This window comes from Nannobrachium achirus, assembly GCF_963921795.1.
Source record: "Nannobrachium achirus genome assembly, chromosome: 2".
Lineage (NCBI taxonomy): Eukaryota > Metazoa > Chordata > Actinopteri > Myctophiformes > Myctophidae > Nannobrachium > Nannobrachium achirus.
Genome location: NC_137811.1, coordinates 56409137 through 56435922, shown reverse-complemented (window position 1 = coordinate 56435922; position 26786 = coordinate 56409137). Strand labels below are relative to the sequence as shown.

The 26786-nt window shown below is 42.0% G+C and overlaps 1 protein-coding gene across 2 annotated transcripts in view; it reads right to left on the bottom strand.

Annotated features, from left to right (window-relative positions):
• LOC308301280 (plectin-like) overlaps positions 1–26786 on the bottom strand; it is a gene marked incomplete at its 3' end in the record, with an annotated part of 117061 nt that overhangs the window by 15257 nt on the left and 75018 nt on the right. Inside the window, exons 3-28 of one of the 2 annotated variants that reach the window (XM_080745205.1) lie at positions 24702–24716; positions 23439–23528; positions 21223–21300; positions 20943–21035; positions 19452–19618; positions 14476–14591; positions 13593–13702; positions 12408–12527; positions 11130–11225; positions 10882–11009; positions 9634–9727; positions 8628–8782; positions 7918–8239; positions 7693–7770; positions 7445–7606; positions 6793–6897; positions 6325–6420; positions 5926–6051; positions 5619–5771; positions 5053–5207; positions 4664–4790; positions 3457–3640; positions 2111–2268; positions 1139–1317; positions 773–911; positions 71–427 (exon numbers count right to left, since the gene is read on the bottom strand). In XM_080745205.1, the coding sequence (XP_080601331.1) occupies positions 71–427; positions 773–911; positions 1139–1317; positions 2111–2268; positions 3457–3640; positions 4664–4790; positions 5053–5207; positions 5619–5771; positions 5926–6051; positions 6325–6420; positions 6793–6897; positions 7445–7606; positions 7693–7770; positions 7918–8239; positions 8628–8782; positions 9634–9727; positions 10882–11009; positions 11130–11225; positions 12408–12527; positions 13593–13702; positions 14476–14591; positions 19452–19618; positions 20943–21035; positions 21223–21300; positions 23439–23528; positions 24702–24716 (3603 nt within the window). The remainder of the gene's footprint in view (positions 1–70; positions 428–772; positions 912–1138; positions 1318–2110; positions 2269–3456; positions 3641–4663; positions 4791–5052; positions 5208–5618; positions 5772–5925; positions 6052–6324; positions 6421–6792; positions 6898–7444; positions 7607–7692; positions 7771–7917; positions 8240–8627; positions 8783–9633; positions 9728–10881; positions 11010–11129; positions 11226–12407; positions 12528–13592; positions 13703–14475; positions 14592–19451; positions 19619–20942; positions 21036–21222; positions 21301–23438; positions 23529–24701; positions 24717–26786) is intronic. The other variant, XM_080745206.1, reaches the window with a different exon arrangement.

The window sequence follows — 26786 nt, the reverse complement described above, 5'->3', positions numbered from 1 at the left end:
GAAACCAATTTGCTATGACATGAAAACCTGGATAAACTACCCAACTTTCATTACTGGGCAAACAATGTACCTTCTCCTGGGCCAGTTGCTCCTTCAGAGTTTTGCTGTCAGTGATGGGTACAGCCTGGATCTTCTCTTGCCTCTGCTTGGCATCTGCAATCCAGGTGATCAGCCAGTCATAGCTCTGCCGGTAGTAGCCCAACTGGCGGCCCAGCTGTTCAAGCTCCCTCAGGCGTAGGTCGATCTGGGTGAACACGACCTTCCAGCGGTCTTGAAGCCCGGACAGGTGCTGGCGGTAATGCTCCAGGTCAACGTCACGCTCGCTGTGCACGCGGGACATCTTTTCATTGACTGCAGAAGCCTTCTTCAGTTCTCCCTCCAGGGCATCGAATACTGGCTGCTGGCCTTCGGCTTCAGTTCGCATTTTCTATGGGTTTAGCAAAAAGCAAGGAGAATGTCCTGATTCCATGCATTTTACACATCTTCAATATAATGTAGGTGAAACTAGTAGTTTTCATTGACAATCAATGCAACAGATAGCCTACATACAGTAGAACAGGGCTATAATGCTAATCAACAGCTTCCACCCTAATTTGACACAGTAAAACTCACAACAAACTACTGTGCACTCTAAAACTTGTCAAACTGTCAAACCACGCTGCCGAACGGAAAAAAGCTCTCTCCTGCCCAAAGTGTAAGACTCTAGGACAGAGGCCTGTTTGTTCTGCTAAAAGGTTTATACAACGCAGAGGCAATGCCTAATGATACTGACCTTCAGCTGGGTGCGGTAAGTCTCAACCTCCTTGACGTCATTGGGAACGGTGTGCACCTCGCGCAGGCTATCCTCGTACTTCTTGAGAACTCCCTCGGCACCCTGCGTGTTCCGAACCACCACTTCTATAGTTTTCAGCCTGAAGCAAGGAAAAGTACCGGAGCAAAAGGAAAAGCAGCATGGGAAAGTTACGATTTTCTCTGGTCATATACCATATTCACACAGTGGCCATTTTGTTCTAACTTCATACTTGGGGATGGGGTGGAAAACCCCTACTTCGAGTATGAAGTAATAAAATAGCCACCAATTTAATAAGGTAAAACAAATGTAATTGGCAAGTGGGGTTCATGGGGAATCATGACTCACTTCTCCAGATATACGGAGGACAGCATGTAGGTGTGATCCATCTTCTGCACAGTGAGATCAAGCTCCGAGCGCAGGACTGGGGCCGACGCAGACTGCGGAGAGGAGGCCAACACCTCCTCTGTCTTCACAGCCACCTTGTTAAGGTCTTGCTTGATGCCTTCCAGCTCTGTTTGCACTTTCTGTGGAATGAAAGAAGAAATTAGGGGGTTAACTAAAACAGGACACAGTCACAGAGAAACTGGCAAAAAGGGAAAAAAAACATCACACTTGTCGAAAGAAGAGAAACAACAATGAGGAGGGAAGAAAAAGTATAATCACATCCGCGTCAACCTGTGTGGGGTTCTGTGCCAGCTGCACAGGCCACAGGTGCTGAATAAGTGCCAATAGACTCAGGGCCAGTACGGACCACAGAAACTGCACTAGTAATGTGGTCAGCGGGCCTGAAAGGTTGCCATCTTCTGCCTCCTCCATTGAGCTGCATACAAATTCAAAGCCTAAACAGAACGGTCGGAGGCACAGCGATGTTCTCCGGTTCCATGTCCACTTCCCTCTCCAGAGCGTTTTCTGCCAGGCACACAGTTGGGCGAAACCTATCCCTCCTCCCTCTCTCTTTCTTTCTATCTAACTCGGCTCCGCCTAGAACATTTTCCACTAAGTCATTGCTCCTCTCTGTCCTAGAGCCTTGCCTTCTTTCTTTTTCTTTTCTTCTCTTTTTTTCTACATTCTCAAACCATTTATTCTAACCAGGAAGAAAATTAGTGAGAAAATTAGTGTCAAATGTCCACCTATTAGGCCGTCTTATATTTCCACGCCGCTCTGTGAAGAGCATTGTCTTCCTGTGTGTGCGGTGCCTGTCGGCAGACCAGAATAATGTATTTTGTTGTTTCCACTTCCTTAGAAATCCGCTGGTTTTATCTACTACTGTGTGTGATTTGTAAATGGTAAGCAAGATATTTTGAGTGAGCATAGTACCTTCTGTTCTGTGGTCTTTTGAGCATAATGTTTCAGAGGCTCCTGTGTCACAGGTTGCCGAATGCGTGCCACAGTTTGGCCCTCACAGCCCTCGATGCGCAGACGCAGGTCCTTGATCTGACTGATGTAGGACTTGCAGACAAACTCGTCTTGTTCACCTGTGGAGTAACACAATAAGGGAGTTAGGCTTCATTTATACTTTGTCATACTACTGTGTTGCATGACGAAAATAATGTATTTTCCTGTTGTGCAATGAAGTATAAATTAGCCTTTAGATAAACAATTACAATTACTCCCTCTGATTAAAGAGTGAATAGATACTGTAGATGGGGGCATATGGAACTCATTAGATTTAACTTGTGTCAAGGTAATACAAATGAAAAAATAGTATCATAAAGTACAATACAAATGTAGATGATTAAATATTCTACATTTACAGTATATCTTTGACAGGGATGGAGCATAACATGGCATATTTATGAGATGACATTGCGGATAAGTTGCCAAATCATCATCAATCATGTCCTTTCACAATATACACAGTATTTGCATTCTCAAGCCACTGCAATTTGTGGATACTTAGTTGGTAAGTGCCCGTTGGAACAGCATCTAACATGCATGTGTTCATGTATTGTCTCTCACACGCACGTACACACACGCGCGCATACACACTCGCTTGCTCGTGGTATTTGCACATTTCATTATTATTATTGTCAGCCTTTGCACCTATTTCGTGGTATGACTATTTTGCACACGACAATAATCAAATAGCTTAAAGCCTGATAGCCTAACAAACCTCAGCAAATAACAAAATAAACATGCAGTCACTCAGAACTCTATGAGCTATAGCAACGGACAACATGGAACATGAACTGTCAGTTGCTCTAGACAGGAGTGATGAAAAGCACTAGTGTAACTGAACACTCCATCCATGGCTCAAACGCATGGCCATACATTGTCCTGGTGAGCTATAGCTTAGAGCCCCTTCACTCGGTTAACATCACTCACCTTTGCGTTTAGTAACCATTTTTCCTGAAAGGTGAATTCACAGTTATCTGATGATACTAAACATCTGCAGTCACTAACTACAAAATACAGAAGTAAATCCAAATGTTTGATACAGTATAATGACAAAATGCAGCCAGTTGAGTTTGAACAACGTTGCACTGACTTTAACCACTTAAACCCTATATGTTCTAAAAGCATTACAATCAGAGACAGATCTGTTTTATTTTCACACAAATGTTCGCCGAATGTTCGCCTAAATGACAAGCCCAGAATAGGGATGCTAGGGTTCATGTGGTTAAGTAAAGCTAGCTCTTTGGAGTAACTCTGAGGTAGGCTACCTTTCTCCAAGGAGCGAAGCAGGTTGTCAAAGTGCTGGGTTGTCTTGGCGTAGTCTCCCTCAATCTGCGTTCGGTCGTCTGGGCCGAAGAGCTGCGAGTCCTGGCTGTCACGCATGAAGTCCTGGTAATGGAGTTCCAGGTTCTTCATCATCAGCCTGTATTCCTCTGTCTTCATCGTCTTAAACTGTACAACAAAAGAGGAGGTGTTAAGCTTGATGGCGTAATTTATTTTGCCAAAGCATAAATAAAGGACGCTTAATGCGAGAGTGCAATTCATTCCACAATAATCAAAAGAATGTGCTACTATAATGGTATTAAGAACATGTTGCTATTCCTATTTTATTACATGTCATTACATGTCATTAGGTCGAACACCCTTTGGATCGACCACCAACCTCTAACCCAAACCCTAATCCTAACCTCAGTAAAACTATGCCTAACTCTAACCCTAACCCTAAACCTAACCTCAGTAACCGTGACGCGGGTGATTATCTAACCTACCGACGCTCGCGGGTCATTATCTAACCTGCCGACGCTGTTTGACCCAACGGGAGTTCGACCTATGGGGCAGTCACCATTTCCCGCGCTATAAAGGGTAAACGCTGTTCCAAACAGTGCAATGAATTTCCCTGTTTGATTGAATTTAGATTATCTTTAATGTAATCAACCTTCTAAATCCAGGTATAAAAGTGTTGAATAGTCTTACAGAGTCTTATCTCCATTATACAGAATTCGTCAATGGTGAATTTAGAACCACATTGTCATAAGAAAAAAACAGATATCATTTACCAAATGCTTATCAGTCAATGTTGACATTCTCAATGGCTTTACACATGGGGGGCATGGCGAATAGGCCTAATTGATATGAAACTGTGAATTACTCTCTGGCGAATATTTAGCATCGAAAATACAGTTAATACCTACAGGTGGATGGCTTTATTTGCAGGGCAGAAGTTACGAAAAGTCAACATAGTTCCAAATAAACATTACATTCCTTTATCGCGACATTACATATGACACATACATACTACCCATGACACAAACAACAGTTCCAAACAATGTATTTTCGGGGCGAGTTAATCGCATGAAAACACGCCCCCGGGATGTGTAAGGATATTCAGAGTTAAGTGGACACTGTGGATCTTATTATGTGTATACTGTGTACCGTAATACATTGTGTGCAGAACATGTGTACTGTAAGACTGACCATGGTGATGTTCCAGGTTCGTATCTGCTGGATGTCCCTCATGAGGTACTGCCAGGACAGTAGACTCTTCATGTCCACGTGGAGTCTCTGCCACAGAACCGTCATCTGCTGATGTCCGGCATCCAGGCTAAAAGGAGGAGAGGGCAGATAGAGACAGAGGTACCCTATGTCAGAAAGACTGTAAGAGAATGCACTTCGGCAATTATTAGACACGTACGGTAATGTACGATGATGTTGATCGCCAAAAACAGCCAATCTACAAGCTTACAGTCGCGGCAACGCTCGCTTGCAAACCAGTTATATTCGGCGAGCAACACCACTGCACGATGAAGCATACATTAGGCTTAATAGTTAAATGAACACATGATTGTGCTGGACTAAGACTTCACCTGGCCACGCTGTCCACTGCCTCCTTGTTGACTGGGGGGACGAGGAAACAGACGGAGGGGACCACCGCCTCATGGCCTGACTGGTTCAGCACCTTCCATTTGAACGGCTGCGAGTTGTTGAGCAGAGCACATTCATCTCCTTTATGGACAATGATCTGAAACAGGAGCCAGAAAAGCCTATTTTATAACCCACATTTAGTTGATGGTCATTTTATAGACTTTCTTTCTTCTAGACTCTCCTATTTGTGTGTTTGCATGGATCCTAATTTTTTTGTAGTATGTTTTGTCTGTTTTATTTAGGAAATTATTATAACTAGGACCTTGCCCGGGGGGTGTGCACAGTATATGAGGGATTGAATGTAGGAGTCTCAGAAGTAATGCTGGAGAACCCTGACGTATCAGTGATGTCAGTCATCTCCAAATTTGGGCATTGTTTCAGCATGCGGATGATTTGTTTATATCGCTAGAGAGAATAACCGCTAATGTTGAATGACATTCCTTATGTGTGGTCTCTATAGACCATAGTTATAGATACACAAATTGTACCGTAAACAGCAGGCACTCACCTCCATCTGTTTGAAGTCGCAGACAGCCTGAACGGGCAGTTTGCCTTTGATAGCGGCGGTGGGGTTGCGTGGCTTCAACTGGATGATGGACCTGGCTCTCTTGTTCAAGCTGGTCATATGAGTCTTGAATTCATTCAATTGCTCCTTCTCATCCTGTTGTGAAACAAGATAAATTCAATCACAATCAATTAACCCTGGGCTCCAAAACAAGAAGGACATCTTCAAATCTCCCCGCTTGGTAAAAGCATCTGTGTAAATATTTGCCCCATGGTCTGTGAAGTCAGTTATATGTGCAATAATGACGCACCACCGCATCCTGCAGCAGATCTTCCAGGCGTGTGGCCGTGGTGGAGCGATCGCAGCTGTACTTCTTCTTCATGCTGTCCTGCATCTTCTTTAGCTTCTCCTGAGCCTCTTTCACGTCAGCGAAGAACTGTCAGGCAAGGAAACAGCAAAGAATGACAGAGAATTAACTTCCGAAGGTTTGACTTGTGTGAGTGTTGCATGGGGTGTTGAATGGGGCCGCTATTGAAAGGTATGTGATTTTTCTTTTGGCATCATTTTAACCACTTAATCCCTACATACTTCACTGCACAACGAATCATGAAAACAGATGATGTACAAGGTAATAACACAACACTTTGGAAGCTTGTAGTTCTGCTATTTCTGAAACATTAAAAAGAAAATGCAACAACTTGATCCATACCTGGTAGTAGGCAGTGTTTTCTTTGAGATGAGCCTCGATGCAACAGCACAGCTGGAGGATCCAGCTCCACTGAGTCTGCAGGGCAGCTGTGAAGGCCTGGCAGGATCAAGGAACAGATTACTTTGGTTAAATATTGAGTATCGACAACGGCACATGAATGCCACCAGGTGGCGTTCTAGTACTCAGTAAATGAAAATGTCTGCATCAAAAGGGACAAGGTCCTGTCCTGATAATCAAATGTTTTACTAGTGCAACATTAAGTGGCTTTCTAATCTGTGTCAGAGGAATATAATCTACTGCAGGAGACACAAAATGTTCTATAATAATATGAAATGAACCAAGAAACTATGTTGAACAATCAATCCGATAGAACTAATCTTTTGCTTTTGTTGCAGAAGCCTTGGGAGCAGTGTTGAGAAAATGTGCAAATTCTTTCTTTCTTTAACAGGAAACATTGGTATTATTCACCTCAACCGTCTTCTTGCCTGGATGAGCGTCTCTGATGAGTTTGTCACCCATAGCCTGGATGTCATTAATCTTCTTTTCCCTCAACTCCAGCTCACGCATAAGACCCTGAAGAACAGAGACATGATAATTAATAACAACCCTGGGACCACATTCATGTTAATTTGTTCTATCATCCATTTATCCTGTTCTTATTCACTCCTTGTCTTGACATCATCCCTCACAAGTTGTAGCGTTGTATGCTTGGTCAGGACCCCTCGCTTTTTAACACCCCATCCTTTTGAAGCTTCAAGGTAGTCCAATCAACTGGACTGTCATGTGACTGATGATGACAGACTGTGGCTTTGATTGATAACAAGATAATATTGCCATAAAAAATATTGGAACCAAGTTGAACAATTTAAACGAAGGCGTTAGCCAAACGAATGCCTGTGCCAACCTGTGCAAAAGTGGTGGGAATCAGTTAGGTCATTCATTCTGTCATCATCAACATTGTATATAAAGGGGCATCCTTCGTGTCAACCATGGATGTGAAAGGTACAGTACCTGACTAAGTATCAAAATATGACCAACTGGGAGGGAGAATGTGTTGGTTTTAAAATGAACATTCTGAGAACAACATTAGCATTCAGGTTGGGTTCATAAAGCACACTACCGAGTAGTTGTCCTTCTTGGCGGTCATATTGTTGTTCCTGTCACTCCAGTCAAAGTTGACCTCTTCCTCTTCTTTGTCATTCAGCCACATCAGCTCCTTGGTGGCAGCGCTGACAAATGCATGGAGGGAGTCCAGGTTCCTCAAGCGTGACTTGGAAGAGTTCTGGGAAGTTCATGTAAATGTGTTAGATATGTACAAGTTAAAAAGCTCATTTCAATATGGTTTCAATATTCTTATAGAGTATTTACCAGTAGCTTGGCATACTGAAGGTCCAGTTTACCCAGATACTCTCTGTATGTCCCCTTGCTGACAGGAGACAGTTGGGTCTGAAGAAAATCACAAAGAAAGTTTAGTTAATCCATGGATGTGTGGGCTACCTGTATACAGTATACACATACATCACAGTTACAAGTTGATGGATAGTAATTCCAATGGCCAGCAAAGGTAAGATGGTTGTACTGGTTCGGTACTACCTCGTCAACTTTGGCCCGTTCAATCTTGTTGCGGAAGTCTTCCACCGTCTGATGTAGGCCTCTGTGGCTGCCCAGCTGGGATTCCACAGTGGGCAGGTCAGAGCCCCACTCGGCCTCGTCAATGCGACGCTGATTCTCCTCCACCCAGGCCAGCAGGTCCTGGGCGTAGCGCAGGGTCACGTCGTCCAGCTCAGGCCGTGCCTTGGAGACGGTCTGCTGGGCGGCTTGTGTCACGGGCGCCTGGGCGATGGTCACGGCGGACTTCAGACGCAGGTTGTAATCACTGCGCAGGTTCACCAGGCGCTCATGGATGCGATATACCCTGTGGGAATTACAGAGTCAGTATTATTTTGAATCGTCAATACTTAATAAACTTGACCTTTCACTCTGTACTTAGTCTGCTCTTTTTCCCCTCTACACCAAAGCTCTTTGCCGAAAATTTTGGCTAAAGTTCTCAGAATATGGACGCTAGGTTTCAAGTGGTTAATATAAAAAAGGAGAAAAAAAAGCTTCTATAACACAAAGATTTGGAGGACCCCCTGTAGTAACTCTGAGGACCCCCTAAGGGTCCCGGACCCCCTGTTGAAGACCCCTGTTTTACAGAGACAGATAAATTATTCAATATGCTTACAGTGTATTCGATATGTGAAGGAATGTCTAATATCGACGTTTCTCTCAGGATAATTTCACGTGGCAGAAGTGACTCTCACCTGCGGTACATCTGCTCGGCCTGCGGGTGGCGCCCGTCTTTGAGCAGCTGTACATCGTTGAAGAGGAGGCGGATCATACCGTCCGCCTTGTCCAGCTCCCTCTCAACCTCTGCTGTGTGCTGAGCAGGTTTCCCAGCGTTCAGCAAACGGATGTCCTGAAGGGATGAGAACACACACAGAGTCTTCTACCATGTCTAACATGCTGTATACCATTCACAAAAGGGGAAAAAATGGATGCTGACTGACATGTAGGAAAAGGGCCCGCTCTACCCCAGGGGTTTTTCTAGATTGTGAATCTACATGTCAGTTTAAATTGGTATGTTGTTGCACTGAATGTTTTTCTGGTTTTCTTTTAAAGACTTTATTTCTTATTGAGTTAGTGTGGAATAAATAAGTTCCTGGCCAGCTGGTTCAAACAAGGGCTGTAAAAAGTCTGGTCAGGATGTGACACTGGATCACATGACATGTTATGTGTCATTTAAAAAACATCCTGCCACATAGCTGAGGACAATGGCCCTGTCCGTACTCCGTAGACTTTTGCATGTTTTTTTCCTTAAACGCCACATTCATTCCCTGGTTTTGAAAGCAATTACTACAGTAAAGACCCAGATCTGAGACCTTATTTTTTATCTAGGTTCCCTGAAATAATCTTTACCCTGAAATCATATCACCCATGAAGCTCCACTGACTACAACAGAGCAAGCATGATCGGAGTGTGAATACATGTTTAGGAATTATGAAACTGTTGTACGGCATTGTCCACAAAACACGTTTTTTTCACTTGATCATCTGTTAAGTCCTCAACATAATTAATTATTAATGAATGATTAATATGAAAAGTGGTTATTATGTATGTTCATTTTCTTGACTTGATAACATCTGTGTGAGCGGTTTGTGAATCTTTTTCCATAGACGCGCTAGAAGGGCTTTACGCAAGCAGAGGTCGATAATGTTTGTTCGTTTTGACTCTAATTATGTTTCAAACAGAGGATAGAGAGTGACTGACCGTCTGCAGCAGGGTCTCCAAATGGTTGAGCTGTTCTTCGCACACCCCAGACTCCATCTGAACTTTACCCACAATCCTCTGGAGCCTCTCGAGTCTGAGGGAGCAAAGAAATACGACACATTAAGATGGATGAGATTGCACCAATAGTAGACCAGCTCAGCCACACTGTCGCAATGAAGACACTTGGATTCCAGCTGGACAGCAGTGTTGCAGACCATGCATCCTCCTTTACTATCATTATCATTCTTCACTATGCTTTTTAAACTAGGAAAAATGCAGATACAGATACAGATATATGAAACAAGGTGAACTAGTGTGCACAACCAACAACTGGGATCAGGTGCAGGATAGACGGAATGAAAAATGTGCTCTCATTATTTCATCTGCTTATTTTTGAAATGCCTAAATAATCTTAAATTACATAGAATTGTTATACTACATTATAGATTATGATTATGACCAGTTTGAGTCTGAATTCCAAAATATACATAAATGCCAATATGATTTCATCAACCAGCCATGTGCAGCACCTCATAAACCTCACAAAGCCATGAATGTAAACATGCAGTACAGTATATAAACATTATAAAAATCAAAGCTCTCAAAGAAGGTCATACGACAAGAATGAAAGTAAGCTAGCCTATGCAGATCTGTCATGAAAGCCATGACTCTATAATTTACAAACCTAATGCATCTCACTCAAAATTATTCATGATCAATTTTGGCAATTACAACCCTCTTCTGTGCGTTTTTTTCTGGGTAAGAGAGACCCTATTCTTCTCACAGTCCCACTGTGTCCTGGTAATTCTTTCTGGCCTTAGCGCTGAATGAGACAAATGTCTCAGTTCTGTAACGGTAATGCTTGCTCTGCTTGTTCAGCCATTCCATGTCGCTTCACCATGAACGAGCCACTCAAGAGTGCCACTGCCAGATGACCTGGCAATCTTGTGACAAGGCCCAGCCCATTGCCATGCATAACACACCACCAGCAATACGCCACTAATAAAAAATACTGAGTATTTAATGCCATGCTTTTTTAGTTAGTTTGTTTGTTTTACTTGAAGACAGCAGTCTATTTACTTCATAACAACACCAACATATAAAAAAGGCTTTTCCTGAGTTACCCTAAAAGAATATCACTAAAAGTATGAACGTATGCCACTGTTGTAACTATCCAAAATAAATGTACACAAACGTAGACTTGTTTTTGAACAAGTTATATGATTACTGCAATTTAACTTTACTCACCTCTCAAACTCTATCCTGAGCAGCTTTTCTCTCTCAAGAATGGCCACATGCAGTAGACCCCATTCCTTCTCCACATCAATGGGGTGGTAGCATGGGGGGACCTTCACCTGACCAGCCTGCACTGCACTCTGTGGGGGGTTGAATATGTAATATGTCATCATTAACTAGTGAACAAGAGAAGAGAAGAGAAGAGAAGAGAAGAGAAGAGAAGAGAAGAGAAGAGAAGAGAAGAGAAGAGAAGAACTTGCCTCAAAGGACTGGAAGATATGTTTAGACCGATTCTTGTCTGCCTCCTTCGTTGGCAGTTCTGTTTCTTTAAACTTCAAGAATTGGCGCCACAGGATCTAGAGTGGGAAAAATTACATACAAACTTAATTTAAATCCAGTAATGACTATTTTCTAACTTTCTTATATCTTGTAGATTTGTATACCTTCTATATACAGTATACTGTATATATATATATATATACTGTATATGTATCTCTACAGTACACACACACACACACACACACACACACACACACACACACACACACACACACACACACACACACACACACACACACGCACACAAAGTATATGTATTTTTTCAGCACAAATGTTAGTTGTTAAGTCTAAATAAAACACTGTGAAAGTTCGTCTAGAATACATTGTTAATTATCCATGAGTACAACTTGTTATACAACATACTACAGCACTGACTTAGTGAAAACACAGCATCCCTCAAATGAACTTGAAGGTACAGTAACAACTCCTAATTGAGATGATTGCATGATGCTGAGTAACTAAGTTACAGTATGTTTAGTTGCCACTGTTCCTGTACTTTCTGTATTCCCATGACCGAGTCAAACATAATTGGATCGCCTGCGTTATCAAAGAGATTTCATTTGTTTGACCACTTTGTTGTCTGGAAGAGTGTTAAAAGAATAAACATCCTGCATTTGATGATGGTGCATAATCATTATTTGATCATTATTTGTCAAAGAAAGAAATTATTTTCCAATCTGAAAGCTCACAATGCATCACATCCACAATGCATTGTGAGCTTGAACTGTAGATTTGTTAATTTCGGCAAGGGACACCACTGTACAATTAAGTATAAATCAGGGTTTAGCGTTATACTTTCATAGTCTTTGCAATGCTCCATCCACCCTGTGCTCTTGCCAAGCAAGAAAGCTGATCAACGTGTAAATAGGTATTTCAATCAAGATTCCAACAACTGTATTTCTATATTTTTATCTTATATTTGTCTTGGTCTTTTTTTGTAAGATTATACTGCTTGTATCTTTAATAGTAACAAATAAAATTGATTCTCTTGTTGCTGTTTTTAAATACAATAAGTCTGTGCATAACATCTTCTCTATGGAATGGAATAAACACCTAATGAAGAGCAGCATTATCTTACTGTCCATTGAAGGAACATTTGATTTTCAGATTCTAAGCCGTTCCAACCCACACACACTTAGACAAGACACGCTAACCTCTAGCAGTAATTCCACCAGTCTGTCCACAAGTGTGGTTCCTACCTCAATCTCCTCAAAGCTGGCAGGGAACTTCTTCTCCTCAAAGATCATGACATGGTGGCGAATCCACTGCAGCAGAACGGTCACCAGTTCGTAATACTCCTGCCAGCGGATCTCCAGAGCCTGCAGTAAACACAGCAGAGACGACACTGTCTCACGCTAACTCACACTGACACACACCACGCTAACTCAATTGAGCACCCACAACCCTGGTCTTGTCTAACAGGACAAGAAACAGGCAAAGTGGGACGATTGAATGGGGGGCAATGGCAGGGGTGAAGATGAGAGAGACGGTGTGAGAGAGAGAGAGAGAGAGAGAGAGAGAGAGAGAGAGAGAGAGAGAGATTTCACACCTGCTTTGGCAATGTAAATGTGTTTTCCCAGCCGAAAGCCCATTTTAATTGAATTGAGTGAGTGTCTATATAGTTTTTAGCTTTGTCTCTCTCTCTGTGCATGTGTGTGTGCATTGTGCGCATCGTGTGTGTGTGTGCGTGCGTGTGTGTGTGCGTATGAATTTTCAATGCTGCACCGAATCAGTACAGAACAGTTCTGCAATACAACTGTAAATACTGTAGTCACTAGGGTATTTACAACAACATTGTAATGGCTGAAGATAATAACCCTCTGTGTGAAGAGGTGAGTGACGATGGCACATATCTGGGTCGGTCCTTGTCCCGCAGAGAGGGGAGAAAAACATGAAGGCTTGTTAATTTCCTGTCATACTTGGGATCACAGGACTTCCATTGCTGTGTGAGCTGCTTCGGGTCATGGGGGCTAATGGTGTCAACTAAAGCTCATTGTTGGGCTCAGTCCCAAGCCTGTTCAGTTTGGTAACATTTGATTTCAATTTTGATCATTAATCTGTGTGAAATCTGTGCAAGCTAGCAGATTAGTTCTTTTTGGCAAACAAAACTGTCATACTATGGAGTATATAATTTATAGGCTTAACCACTATTTGTTGACTGGTGTCCGCCAAGGCTCTATGTACTGTATAATATTTCAGCTCCTCTTTACCCTATACAGTATAAACTATAGCTAAAAAATAAATAGAATATCAAAACATGTTGCGTTGCAACAGGAATGTGAGCTTGTAGATCTGCTGCAGATCTACAGTTCACCCCAGGTGCCAGTGTTCAATCTACAGTAACTTGTTGTACAGTATTATGCTGTGATGTAGCTGTCACTCACGTTGGAGGAGGAGGCACCGTCGCGGGCGTCAGGAAGACGAGGGAAGGCGTCGTACAAAGATGACACGTAAGTGATGATGGATTTCTCGTCAGGGTGTGGCACATCAACATCTGAGAGAAGAATATAAGGTAATACGTTCAGTTTCAGTACTAACAACACATTAACAATCACAGTTTACAGTAAAACATCACAATAATAAACAAGGTTAAATGTCACAAGCTCCGCGTAGTTATTAAATGTATAATGAATAAAGGACTGAACAACAATAGCTTCTAAGTGGTCAGGAGGAGGACACACCACACACACACAATCCGAATCCTGAGTTGTCTGATTGACTATTACCCAGCATACCCTAGTCTATATATATACCTGCACTTTGTATCACTGATCAGTATACACCTGATGCAGGCCGGATAGGAAAAGTTGTGTGTTAATACAATTATTGGGAGCTGAGAGACAGTGTGCGGATTCATTCTCCTCTTCTGCAAATTGATGTTCCACATGTTATTCACTTTAGTAATTATGGATTTAGCATGGAAAACATGTTGGCCACATTTCATTTTCTTCTAAATTTAATTAGATCACATCTGAAATGACTACACACAGTACACAGTAAACTCCTCAATGTTAAGTTAACTCCCTAACTGAGGACTGAGGATTCAAACAGCTAGGGTTTGATTTGCGGCGGGGGGACGGGGGGGAATCCATGCCTTTGCTCATTACAGTTTATCGCCAGTGGGGATGTTTTATTGCTGCTTCTGGTCAGACTGAATCTTTTGGGAAAAGGAGACTATACTGTATGAAACAATTTGATTAATAAAAATGTATGTTAATCTCTATTTGGGGCAATGTTGTCCAAATTTAACCCTTCAAACAGCCTTACCCTCTGGGTCTAGCAGACGTGTCACTCCCAGGTCTTTCTCAGCCACGTTGAAGGCATTCTCCAGGTTCTCCAGGTTGGTCTGACGGTGCACTTTACTCATGTCAATCAGCCTGGGCCTATAGGCAAACACAAACACGGATTGTCAGTCATCAACAGTATACACAGTAAAGTATCTTTGGAGATGCAGTAGCTCTGGAACAATTGATTCCTGTAGTCTAGGATGGGAAAGGAAAGATATACTCTGTATATAAAAGAAAGATATATATTTCAATTAAAATAAAAGAGATTATTGTGCCAGTTTTAACCACTTTCAACCTGGCATCACTATTTTGGGCATGTCATTGTCAAAATGTTTCAAAATAAATGTCTACAAGCTCACAATGCATCACCATGCAACACATTGTGAGCTTGTACATCAGCACATGAAAAGGTTTGGGGACTCCTTGTCTAAAACTACATTAATTTCTATAAGAAATAAGGGATGTGTATTGAACTCAATAGTATCATCATCAGTCCTGGGTAGGGCAGGATTGGTTTAGTTTGGCAGCTGGATCTCCACATGCACAGTCAAAGTGACACCTACAGTACAGCACAGTTACTCTGAGTAATGTCATGAATCCTGAGTTGAACCATTTATTAGTTTCATCACCTAAGAACGCGGATGGGGATTGCACTGTGCCAGGCACCAACACAAACACTGCACACTGACAATCTACATTGATCCAGCCAACTACTTCTATGCCTTTTCACTCATGGAGCAGGATACCAAAGCCACTGGCCCTGTGTTATGTTTGAGGTTAGCCGCACTTGGTTTTGTTAGATACACGCTACAGTAGAAGAATTCCGGACCCGGAATTTTTTTCACATCAGTCTATGAGATCAGGTGTACACTGAGTCCTTTGGGCATTTCAGTGCGTCTAACAAAAGCTGAGCATCAAAGCACTGCCATGCAAAGAGCAGCTACAATATCCAGTACAGCATGTTCTATGCTGGCAACTAACCACACCTTTAGGCTACTTCAGGCTTTCCTTTTTTCACTCCTTTTTTCAGCAAATACAGAATAGGCTACAACATTAAAGGCATCTTAAAACGTCAAAGAAGGAAATAAACAAATTCATCATCCGTACAGCTCTCTGCCCCGGCGTGTAGAGCAGACAGCAAAGTGGTCTCCATGAAAGGGAGGGCACGCCACCAGCCTCACTTCCCGGACATAGAACTGCCTCTCTGGCCTGGAGGAGCTGCCGCTGCGCTCTCTCCCGCTTAAGTTAGAAGAAGCGTTCCATCCATAACTTAGTTGGTGGTCCCCTGAGTACTCAGGGGACCGGGGGGACCGGGGGGACCCTGGGCTCAGTGAGCCCCGGTCCCAGGAAGAGCCTCTTGAGGGACCATCATCACAGAGCATGACCACCCGATCGTCCAGATCGCTCACAGAGTCCGACACGCTGCCAGTCGAGCTGACACTCCTTTTCTTGGATTTCAACTTCTTCTTCAAGCTGAACATTTTGGTGACCACGCTGGCAATTAAAGTACTCCGTGAACAAAAGGAGTTGCGAACTTCCACATCCCAGGACCAGGGCTTGAGCTCCGCGGGTGAACATGTAGAAATGAAAACATAATGCTGTACTAGCCTGACCTGAAAACAACCCAAGGCAAAGGTAACCACACCTCCCCTGGCTTCATGAAAAGCAGATACTTAACCACTGCCTAGAGGCTCAGAAGAAAACTTTCACTAACCTCTCTCTCTCTTTAAGGTACATGCTCAGGTTTAAGGGAACCTGCCCCTACAGGTATCTCTTTCTACCTCTTTATAATATAATGACTGCAAAACTAAACCACACATTGTTTAGCGACTACACTTCTTTTATCTCACCTCTCGTTTCTGGACAGGTAGGATAGAGTATGAGTCCTCGGTCTTGTTCATGAGTTAGCCGCTAAATCACCTTTGCAATTCAAGTCAGCTCAGAGGCAATGGCTATAAAACGTCTATAAAACATCATCTCTATTGGCTTTAATGTAAATGGGCCATTACATATTTAATAACTTATTGTGATTGATGAAAGCGCTCTAGTTTTTTCCAAAGATGTTTTCCAGTGTTGCCAACTCCCATGAGACACATAAGCAACCTCACCACCAAAAAGAAGCCCAGAATAATTATTAATAATTATGGCTGCATATTCATAATAAAAAATATTGATTTGCATGATTTGGGGGAGAGCAAATAATACACCTTTGATATCATTCCACTAGCAAGGAAAAACATACCACAAAACGTCAAAGAAATTAATTCGCTTGCAACAAGCAATCATATTTATAAAACAAGCCCAAACCACGACTTGTGATATTTTCAAGCAACTCTAGAAGAAAAAATAAACTAAAGTCACTTATTATAAGTGGACTTGGCAAGTCTGGCAACACCCACTGGTAGTATTCCAAGCCTAAGGGCTTGTCAGGTTGACATGAGTGCATTAATTCATGACTTACTGAGGCAGAATGGGGCCTGTACCATCAGGCACACTACTGTCAGCAGGGATACGTGGCTCACAATCATGCTACTGTGGTTGGTCCTACTGTACAGTTATGTCTGGTGAATGGTTATGATAAGAATAACAGGTAAACAGAGGATTGCTTGCATTTAGTCAAGAGGAGGCAGGCACAACTAAAATACATTGTTATCTGATATCTGTTACTTGATCTCTGTCACCAATTGTGAAAAAAAGAAATAATTGAAACACTGGCCCAGAAAGATTATAATGCTGCAAAAGAGCAGGTTTGAACTGGCATGATGACAATATTAAAGTGTAGTTAGTCCCAATTTTGCCCCACTTTGCATTGAATACAAAAATATTGATAAAGATTGATTGTTCAAGTCTCACCAACCAAATGACCGTGCTGTGCTGAAATAAACCAAAAAGGTGCAGTGCTGGGTCTGGACCAAAACTGGCTGACATTGTGTGATAAAAGGAGGACACTTTACTGCACACAGTGTCACTGTTGTGCAATCAAAGGCCCTGGGATTTGTCAAAAACTCAGCTTTGCTATTCATGGTTTTCAAAACTGAAAACTTGCTTTGCTTTAAGGAACATACAGCTGCTGCAAGCAGTGTGTGGCTCAGCTTAAGGCACAGAAAAATAATATGGCAACATAGCTGGATCTGATGTGAACCAGAGGGTGTCAGCAGAGAGATGCTAATGAAAGCTAACCTCTATCAGTTGTCCCATGGGCAAAGGTGTTGCCATAGAGTAGACGGTAACAACCCTCAAGTATTTATACGTTAATACTGTTTAGATTTGTTTAGACTGTCACAATATTAAATGGAGTCAAAATAAGAACTACATCTCTCATAATATAGTTAACACAATGATTCAACAGGTTTTACTTAAGTTTTTAAGAAAGGTTCTGTCACCTATTCAGGATGAATATTATGCAATGCCCTTAGATACAACCAGAGACATTTTGAACAAAGAAGAGCTTGTTGCTATGCTTCACTGGTTGAATGACACACACTATTCTTGAATATTTTATTAGCCTTTTGATTTGCCCAAAAAAAAAACATGCTCATAAAGTTTTCACTGTTCTAAATGAATTTTGACAAGGTGCACTATATTGCCTGGGGTGTGCAGAGGAGAGATTTAAAATGGTGCCGCCAACATGTCAGACCACTTGAAGGGAATTGTAAGATTTAAATTGCACAATCCCACAGTTGTGTAGTGTTCGGCTGACAAAATGTATGTCTTTAAGAAGCTGGGAAAAAATGTGTGATTTAAGAGGCATTCGACATTGTGAAAGAGGTGATGCACCTAATCAAGCAATCCCTAAAACCAAAATGAAACACATAACCTGCAAACACTCTATCCAACATGATTGATAGTGATAACTGGAACTTTAAATTCAATCACTGACACAATGCTGAGACAGCCAGAGTGCTGTCACTGTAAAGTAAGCTTTAATTCAGCGGCAGAGGTCAGATGATGCATTTCACAACTTTTTCAAGTCAGTGATCTTGGTCCCCAAGGATTTAACAGAGAAACAGTTTCTCAGGAAGAGAGACAGTTTCTCAGGAAGAGATATTCCCCAAAATGATGGCTGGTGGTCAGTGAGATATCAAGGACACATTGCCACACATTGCCCAGAAGAGAAACAGAAAACAATACTTTGGATTTGGTGAATAGTGAACTGAGTAAAACATGTTGATGATAAAGACACTGGGTTAGTGGTGGACATGGAAATGCTCCCTCTTTGGCTAAGCGGTAGATGTTTGGTTTCTCACGTAGGACATCTGAGATTGAATCGAACACAATAAAGATTCATTGTTCAAGTGAGTCTTATGAAGCCTCATCAACCAAATGACCGTGCTGTGACGAAAAAATAAGTAAAAAAAGCAAAGACGATACACTGAGTCGTTTCCAAAATGTTTACTGTACAGACGGAATCGTCTCAAGAAATGTGTGCGCCCACATGAAACCTCTGAGAACGGCAAGACCGTCTCCAAAACGCACCAAAACCACTGTAGTATATATGCCAGGCCTGTGAGTGGCGCTGTAAAGCTGCCACAAAGCACCAAAAAGAGAGAATAGAGTGATGTTATTTTATGTCCAATTGTTGCTGATGGAGGTGCTGTGGGATGGAGGAGTATGGCTGTAAAAGCCCTATCGCACTCAGTAGCACAAACGCAACATGTTTGATGTTGTTGTTGGGAGGGTTTCAAAGGTGTACGTATTCGGGCACCCAAGACGCCGGCTGTGTGTGGAAGAAAGGTCTAAACGACTAAGAACTTGTGCAGAATCATCTAAATTTGTTTTCGTATGGTCGCCGCCTTAGTAGCCCAACATCTCACTTAGCTTGGGGGGATTCCCCTATGGAACAGATGTTAGGCTTCTCTTGCAGGAGACCATGTTTCAAATCCATGTGATAAACATGTAAACGCTAGCATTTGAGCAGAGAGCTACTGTATAGTCAATGATAAAATGACCACTCACTGGTGCTTGTGTATGACAGCGTTGAAGAGCTTTCCGTCCCTCCAGCTGGTGGTGAAGTTGTCGCAGCGGATGCCCTGGTAGTCCTCCGTCATCCTCTGAGACCACAGTAACAGCTTCTCCTTGGCTGTCATGTCATCGGACTGGCCATTAATCTGGATGTCCGAGATCTAAGGGGAAAGGTTTCAGATAGGGAGAATGTTAAATAAAATGCAAGATGTTTGGAATTATGTGGAAAAATATATTTAGAGAAAACAGTAAATACATTATTCATTAGTGGAAATGAGGATACAAAGTATCAAGCTGGATTTTAAGTTGAATCCCATCCAGATTTTTGAGGAAAGGGTGTCAATCCCAATTAGAAAAGTAATGAATCTTTCCATATTAGCCAAGAAGAAGAAAGTGAGAACACCATTATTATTCCATGTCTTGTAAAGGCTTGCTTTCATGTGCTGCTCTAACCTGTCTGATTGGATCATGTACTGTATACGTAACATTAGAGATCATTGACATGAAATAATATTGTAGACTGCTTCTGATTTGGGTCACAGGACTCAGCATGACTTCTGTCTGGTCTGGCCTGGGAAGCTGCCTCTGTGTGATGCATCCAGATTACTGATTTCATTTGGGGAGGATGGGAAAAGTTAAGCATGAAGGTGAGTCATAGCCGACTGAGCTTCCCTTGAGTTGCTTATGGCTGTTGCCACTGGTGTGTGTGTGTGTTTATGATCCACCCTAGATCTCTCATCTCGGATGAGCTGCAAGGCTCCATGAGTCACCAGCCAACCACTGCACAGCTAGTTTTCCCATAGAAGAACACCCCCCCCCCCACCCCCCTTTATTCTTCTTTCATTTAGTCGAGGGAACCCTGTTGGTGGTGTACATCTGTGGGACACAATAGTCCCTTAGCTTCACCTGAACAGTCAGATCCCTCCTTCATTTCTCTCTGAATCCTTTGACTGGTGACTAGGGAGGGTGTGGCCCTGCCTATTCAGCTGGTAGAGATTGGGATAAGCGCCAGGCAACTCAGAGGGCAGAGTCAGGAAGAGAATCTCGGCTGCGCTGTGAGATCAAATGGGACATGGCCTGTAGTGTTGGATTTCAGGAGCTCTACTGTAATCCTGACACGCCTTCCCAGTGGGAGCCAGCGACAGCCTGACTCATATGCTCGCCACTATTGACTCATGTTCTATAAAATGGATCCGCAGGGCAGCATTATAAACGGTATGTCCATGTCCCTAATCTCCATGAGTGATTAATCACTTTATTGTCCCCTTTTAGTATGTTAGTATCTCTTATGGTGGTCTTAAACTCCGATAAGGAAAGGGTTCATTAGATTGAAGAGTGAACGAGGAGAGTGAAAGATAACCGCTGAATCCCATAGTGAAAGATAACCACTGAATCCCTTCTGATTGGTTTGAAGTGGAGGTCCCGGAGACGGAGGGGTTGGCGGCTATAATGGGAATGAAACATGAGACTGACAGAATAGGAGACCTGGAAGTGGAGGATGATGGTCCAGATCAGACCCAGGGTCAGCTTGGGGTTCCCATCTGCGATGTCGTCGTTTCTGATGTTCACCAGCTTGACCTGGGAGAGACGCGAGAGCGTAAGAGGACAAATCCCAAGACAGAGATCATGCAAAGTAAAATGTAAAATTTTAATACATCCATTTGTAACTCTGGAATTATACAAATGTAACCAAATGGACCATTACGGGTCCATTTGGTTACATTTGTAAACACTCAGAGTTAAGGAGGTATATACTGCTTCATACCTGCCGATGTCTCAGGAAGTCCAGTGCTATCTGTACATTTTGTAGTTTGTGAAACCGCATGCGGCCTTTCTCCCTGGGCTAGAGAGACAAAAGGACAACAGGACACATTAGAAACATGATAGGCAGGATGGAGCGTTACCATCATCAGAAATGATCCTCTACTGTTCTGAATTGGAGGTTGGTACCAAATGTAGGATGTAGTTACATACTGTAACTGGGGAAAACCAAAATAATGAAGAAAAAAACAGATAGAAAGACAAACATAGGAATGACTGGTGAATCTCACAGATCTGTCAAACAAAGAATACGTTTTGATCTAGAATGTGTCCATAGAGATGCTGTAGTCTACAGCATATCTATGGGAATATTCTACAGTGTAGACACATTCCAAATCATATTGCTTTGGTTAGGGATGTACAATATAGGGGTCATCATATCGGTGTTGGCCGATAATCCTTCTATAAATGCTCAAAATCTCTGTGTGCTTGTGAGTGAGTGTGTCCCCTCGAGAACCACCTGCCTGCCTGATTATTTCCAAAGTCTCTGAAAATGACAACAAATGTGTCATTTGCAATGACTGTTCAACTTCAATCGTGTGAGAAAATCGTTTAATACCAAACTTAATAATCAACATCCCCAAATATAGCACTCCTCCGTACATAAATAGTGCATAGGTGAGGAGGAGTGCTATATTTCAGAGAGAACGATCAAAAAAATATCACTATCAATGTCAATCAGCCAAAGTGACAATATTGTGCATCCCTAATTTAGGTACAAACGAGTTGTTCACCATCTCCATACAATGATGGAGTTTTAAAAGAAGAACATGATGGAAATAATTGATTGCTTTACATTGTTGCAAAAATAATGAAGGTGGTGTTATCATGGAATGGCAGAGCCAATAACATGATTAGTTATTAGCTAGGTCATTTTAGACCCAGGTAAAATTTGCTTATTTTACAATAATGCTGGACTGTGTAAATATAAAAGTTCTTTGATTATAAAACTGTAATTGAAGATGTAATGAGGATTAGTGTGGAACAAAAAACACAAGCTATCAAACAAATATTAAAAAGTTGTAAAGATGTAAAGAATTGTAAAGCTTGCACCAAATGTTGTCAAGTATAATGTCTTGTCAATCGGTCCTGCAATGTGACACTATTGAAAATTAAATATGTTTATAACTAGTAAATAAATGGTTTGCAAGCCTGTCAATGAGAGAGATGTTTGAATGAAGGAGCAGGCAAAGTAACATTTGAGAAGCCAGTAAGCCACAACGCAAAATCATGTCCCACTCACCATGCACAGCCAAGCCAGTGCACAAAAAGAGGTGCCTAAGTTCACCCACTCACCAACCGCAAGCTGCTGACCACGTTCCTCTCCCTCGGCTAGCCACAGCGAGAGCAGTGCAAAGAGAGGACGCAAAGGCCACACGGAAAAGTGCAGCACACACGAGAAAGGGTGCAAAGAGGCATACACAAGGAAGAAGAGAAGGAGGATGGGGCAGAGAAGGAGAACCAGGCATCAGACAGGAGCACACAGTTCAAAGGAGAGAGAAAGCCAAAGTGGGGTTAATGAGTTATGAAGGTGTCAGGAAGGTGAGCAGAGCTAGTGTTATTAGCGGAGAGTTACGGCAGCACAGCGTGGCATATGTACCCTGATAAATCCTCAGTGTTAATTCAACTCAGAGTGTAAACGTTGAATCTTACACTCAGTATCTCAATGAGTTAACAACACTAAGGGTTTTTCAGTGTAGAGGTCTGAACCCAAGGGTGTTTGCGTTATAGAACCATCAACCATGGCACTCTAACTTCAAGATATTCTAATTTGAAGAGAGAGATTTTAATCATTATAAATAGTAAGAAAGACTACAGTAAATAAGGTATGGAAACTCACTTTTAAGATAGTTATTGTTATTGGAGAACACAAATACGTTAGACTCAAGAGATGTCAAACCAGGTTGTTTCTCAACCATGTCCTGTTATGTTTAGATTGGCAAGATTTGGCTTACTTTGAGCTTTTGATTGATAACTTGGATGAGATGATACAAAGTTTTGTTGCCACAGGGATTATATTCCATATGCCATCCCTAAGGCAACCAAATTGATGTTATCAATCAGGATTAAGGAAGGCTTGGTTTTGGAGGTTAAAAGGTTCAGTTACAGTAGCAGAGGCAGGGCTTGAAGCGGGCAGGGTCAAAGTTCAGGTCCACTCACCAGCGTCTCCCCAGAGAGGACCTCCAGTAGAGAGATCAGGTTGTGTCCATCTCGAAGATCTTCATACAGGTCAGTCACGTGACGCTGTGCCTGGCAGGAGAAAGGAGAAGAAGACAGGAGTTGGACTGAGTTTTGACTTGACAAATGATCCCACGGTGGAGAGCCCATAAATTGGGATAATAGCTGTACCATAGGCCAGCGTACTCTGTGAAACCTGCTGCTATAGGCTGCAGGATGCTGTCTGCAACCGATCTAGAACTTTGGCAGTGCATTTCAGAACTTTGTTTGGCGTCGGCTAGCCCTACTGATACCGAACAAAGTTATTTGGATTGTGTTTGGATGAATGCTACAGCCAGAAGCCTGACAGTTACACAAATAACCACAAAAGCACACAGCTTACAAACAGGCCATTGCAATGTCAACATAATCTTTAAGCTAATTATGTTATTTCATTTTTGGGTTTTATTCTTTTGTTGGCATGCATATTGAATGAGTGGTCAAAATAGTGTGGTTTCTGCTTTGATACAGAGGGTGTGGTAACAAACAGAGGAAGTGAGAGAGATGTGGAATGGTGCAGTGACAGAGAAGGAGGTGAACAGCTGGCAGAGCTGCAGGGACTGTGGGCTGCATGCATAATCAGCAGTGGTGTAAAGTAACTACAAGTACATTTACTTAAGTACTGTACTTAAGTACAATTTTGAGGTATTTGTACTTTACTTGAGTATTTCCGATTTTCCAATACTTTTAACTTTTACTCAACTACATCTCGGATCCAAATATTGTACTTTTGCTCCACTACATTTATTTGAAAACTTTAGTTAAGTTACTTTGTAGATTTGGATTATTACAAAACATACATTAAGCACTTCAGCGCTATATACATTTCAGCCATTTGAAAATAGACGATTATGCAACGCATTGTGAGCTTGTAGATCTGCTATTTTCCCCCAAAAAATGTAAATTTGATATTTGGGATATTTTGCATACTGAGTACATTTACTTTTTGTACTTTAAGTACTGTACGTTTTGATGCCAATACTTTTGTACTTTTACTCAAGTACGTCATCATCATCATCATCATTATCATCATCAATCATTTTGAATTCCGGACTTTTACTTGTAATAGAGTATTTCTATATTGCAGTATTGATACTTTTACTTGAGTAAATCATTTGAGTACTTTTTCCACCACTGATAATCAGACACTGGCCACAAATCATCACTAGACCAGCACTGAGGTACAGTCCTGAATGGAGTACCTACCTCTGCTCTCCGATGCTGGGTGGAGTGGAGAAGAAGAAGGAAGGATGAGAGATGGAGAAATGAGGAATGATGGATCATAAATGGAAAAGAAAAAGAGAGAAAGCAATGAGAGAGGGAGAAACAGATGTGGTTGATGAAAGTCAATGAGCATGAACAGAAGTACGACAATTTGAAGAGAATTCTATCAGAACAGTGGTGGGATTATTGGGATAAATGGGAACATGAAATTGGAAACCTGATTGAAAACAGAAATAGTATAATTAACCACTTAAACCCAATATACTTAGTTGAAGGAAGCCCCACAGGTCTATTCTCTATTCTATTCTCTTCGCCGAACATAACTATCCTCTACAAGCTCACAACGCGTTGTTGACATGTTGTGAGCTTGTAGATCAGCTATTTTAGCAGAATGTTCGTCCCAGAACAGGAAAGCTTGGGTTCATGTGGTTAATTATTTTAATTCCATTATGATAGAGTTCAGCCTTGCAGATCTTCTTGATATACATTTGTCTTGTGCCATGTGGTATATTCATGCTCTGCCCTAAAGAGGAATGAATGCAAATGTACTCTGCAAGTTGTAACAGTGATTCATTTATGTTGGCACCATTTTCCAAAAAACATTATACAGTAACACTACTGACAATAACTCACTCCTGTCAAGGATAACAGTTTTTTTTTTTTTATGTAAAGACACCTTTGGCCACTAGGGGTCACTGTTTACACATACAAAACACTTCCAGTTACAATCACATACTATTACTATCAAATCAATATAGGTGTGTTGTCTGTTTGCACTAGAATTGTACACTGTATTGCAGAATTGATAGTAAGATTTGAGTGAGATTTGAGCTAATATCACAACTAGTTACTCCATGATGTTGGGATTTTCTACACGTTGCCATTGAAATTATGTCGTTCTCACCAAGACTTGTTTACTCTGTATTGAACAAGGTGCCTGTGTTATCCACATGATTGCAGTCACATTGTTTTGGCTGGCAAGTAATGTCACGCTGCTACACTTACTCTGTAAAAGACTCAAGTATAAGCCATTTGAACTATCTTTGAAAAGGTCCCATGGTGAAAACCTGACGTCCGAAAACAACCCTTCATCAAAGTCAAACCACAGAAGCATGGGAACTGCACTGTGCACTAGAATCAAAACAAAAGAAGCATAATTACGCTGCATAGGTCACTCAGAAGTCTCTACGCTGCTTTATTAGAATTACATAATTCTTCTCAACTCTATCCTCAATTAGGGACCACTGATAGTGCTAGGTATGTTCATCGGTAGCCAAATATATATATTCTGCCCAGAGAAGAGAAGTGGTACTGTACCTACACTGCAGATGTACATTAAGTGCTTTTACATAACGTTGCATAAAATCTGCTGCCTGCCTTCTCTCCCTCTGTCTCCTGCAATAAGATTTACTCTGCAAGGGGGAAATCACCCATTATAGCTCCTTCCAGCTGCACCCACCCAGGACTGGCCCCTGTCGAGGCAGCCAATACAACCATCAGTTTCCCATCAAGCCTATAACGTCAAGAGAGGAGGAGCTGGCTTTTTACACAGGCAGACACAGGCGGACTATTAACACAGTCCCTGCCGAGAATATTGTTTTCCTCCACATCGAGGATTATAGCGCACATGTTGTACACTCTCAGAATTACATGTAGTGCGGGGCGCCCACTGGCCTAGTGGTCAAGGCGCATACCACATATTTACATAAGTATGACATTTAACAGCAACATGTATGCAATCAATCACAACTTATGCAACTTCTATGCTCCCATGCATCAATGCATTTCTTTCCGTTAAGACCTGGTGGCATGCACAATACTGTACAGCAGTGGTTCTCAAAGTGGATTCCAGAGACGCTGTGGGTTCCTTTAGGGGGGTTTAAATTGACCCATACAGGTCTGTAACTCCTGACAGTGTACAAATGGAACCATTTGGTTCTATTTGTACACTGTCGAGTCAAGGGGAAACTTTGACATTTTAAAGTTTTGAGAAACACTGCTGTACAGTATGCAGCCACCCAGACCCGGGAGTCTGTGCAGCACATGTGCAACCATTGGCCTGCTCAC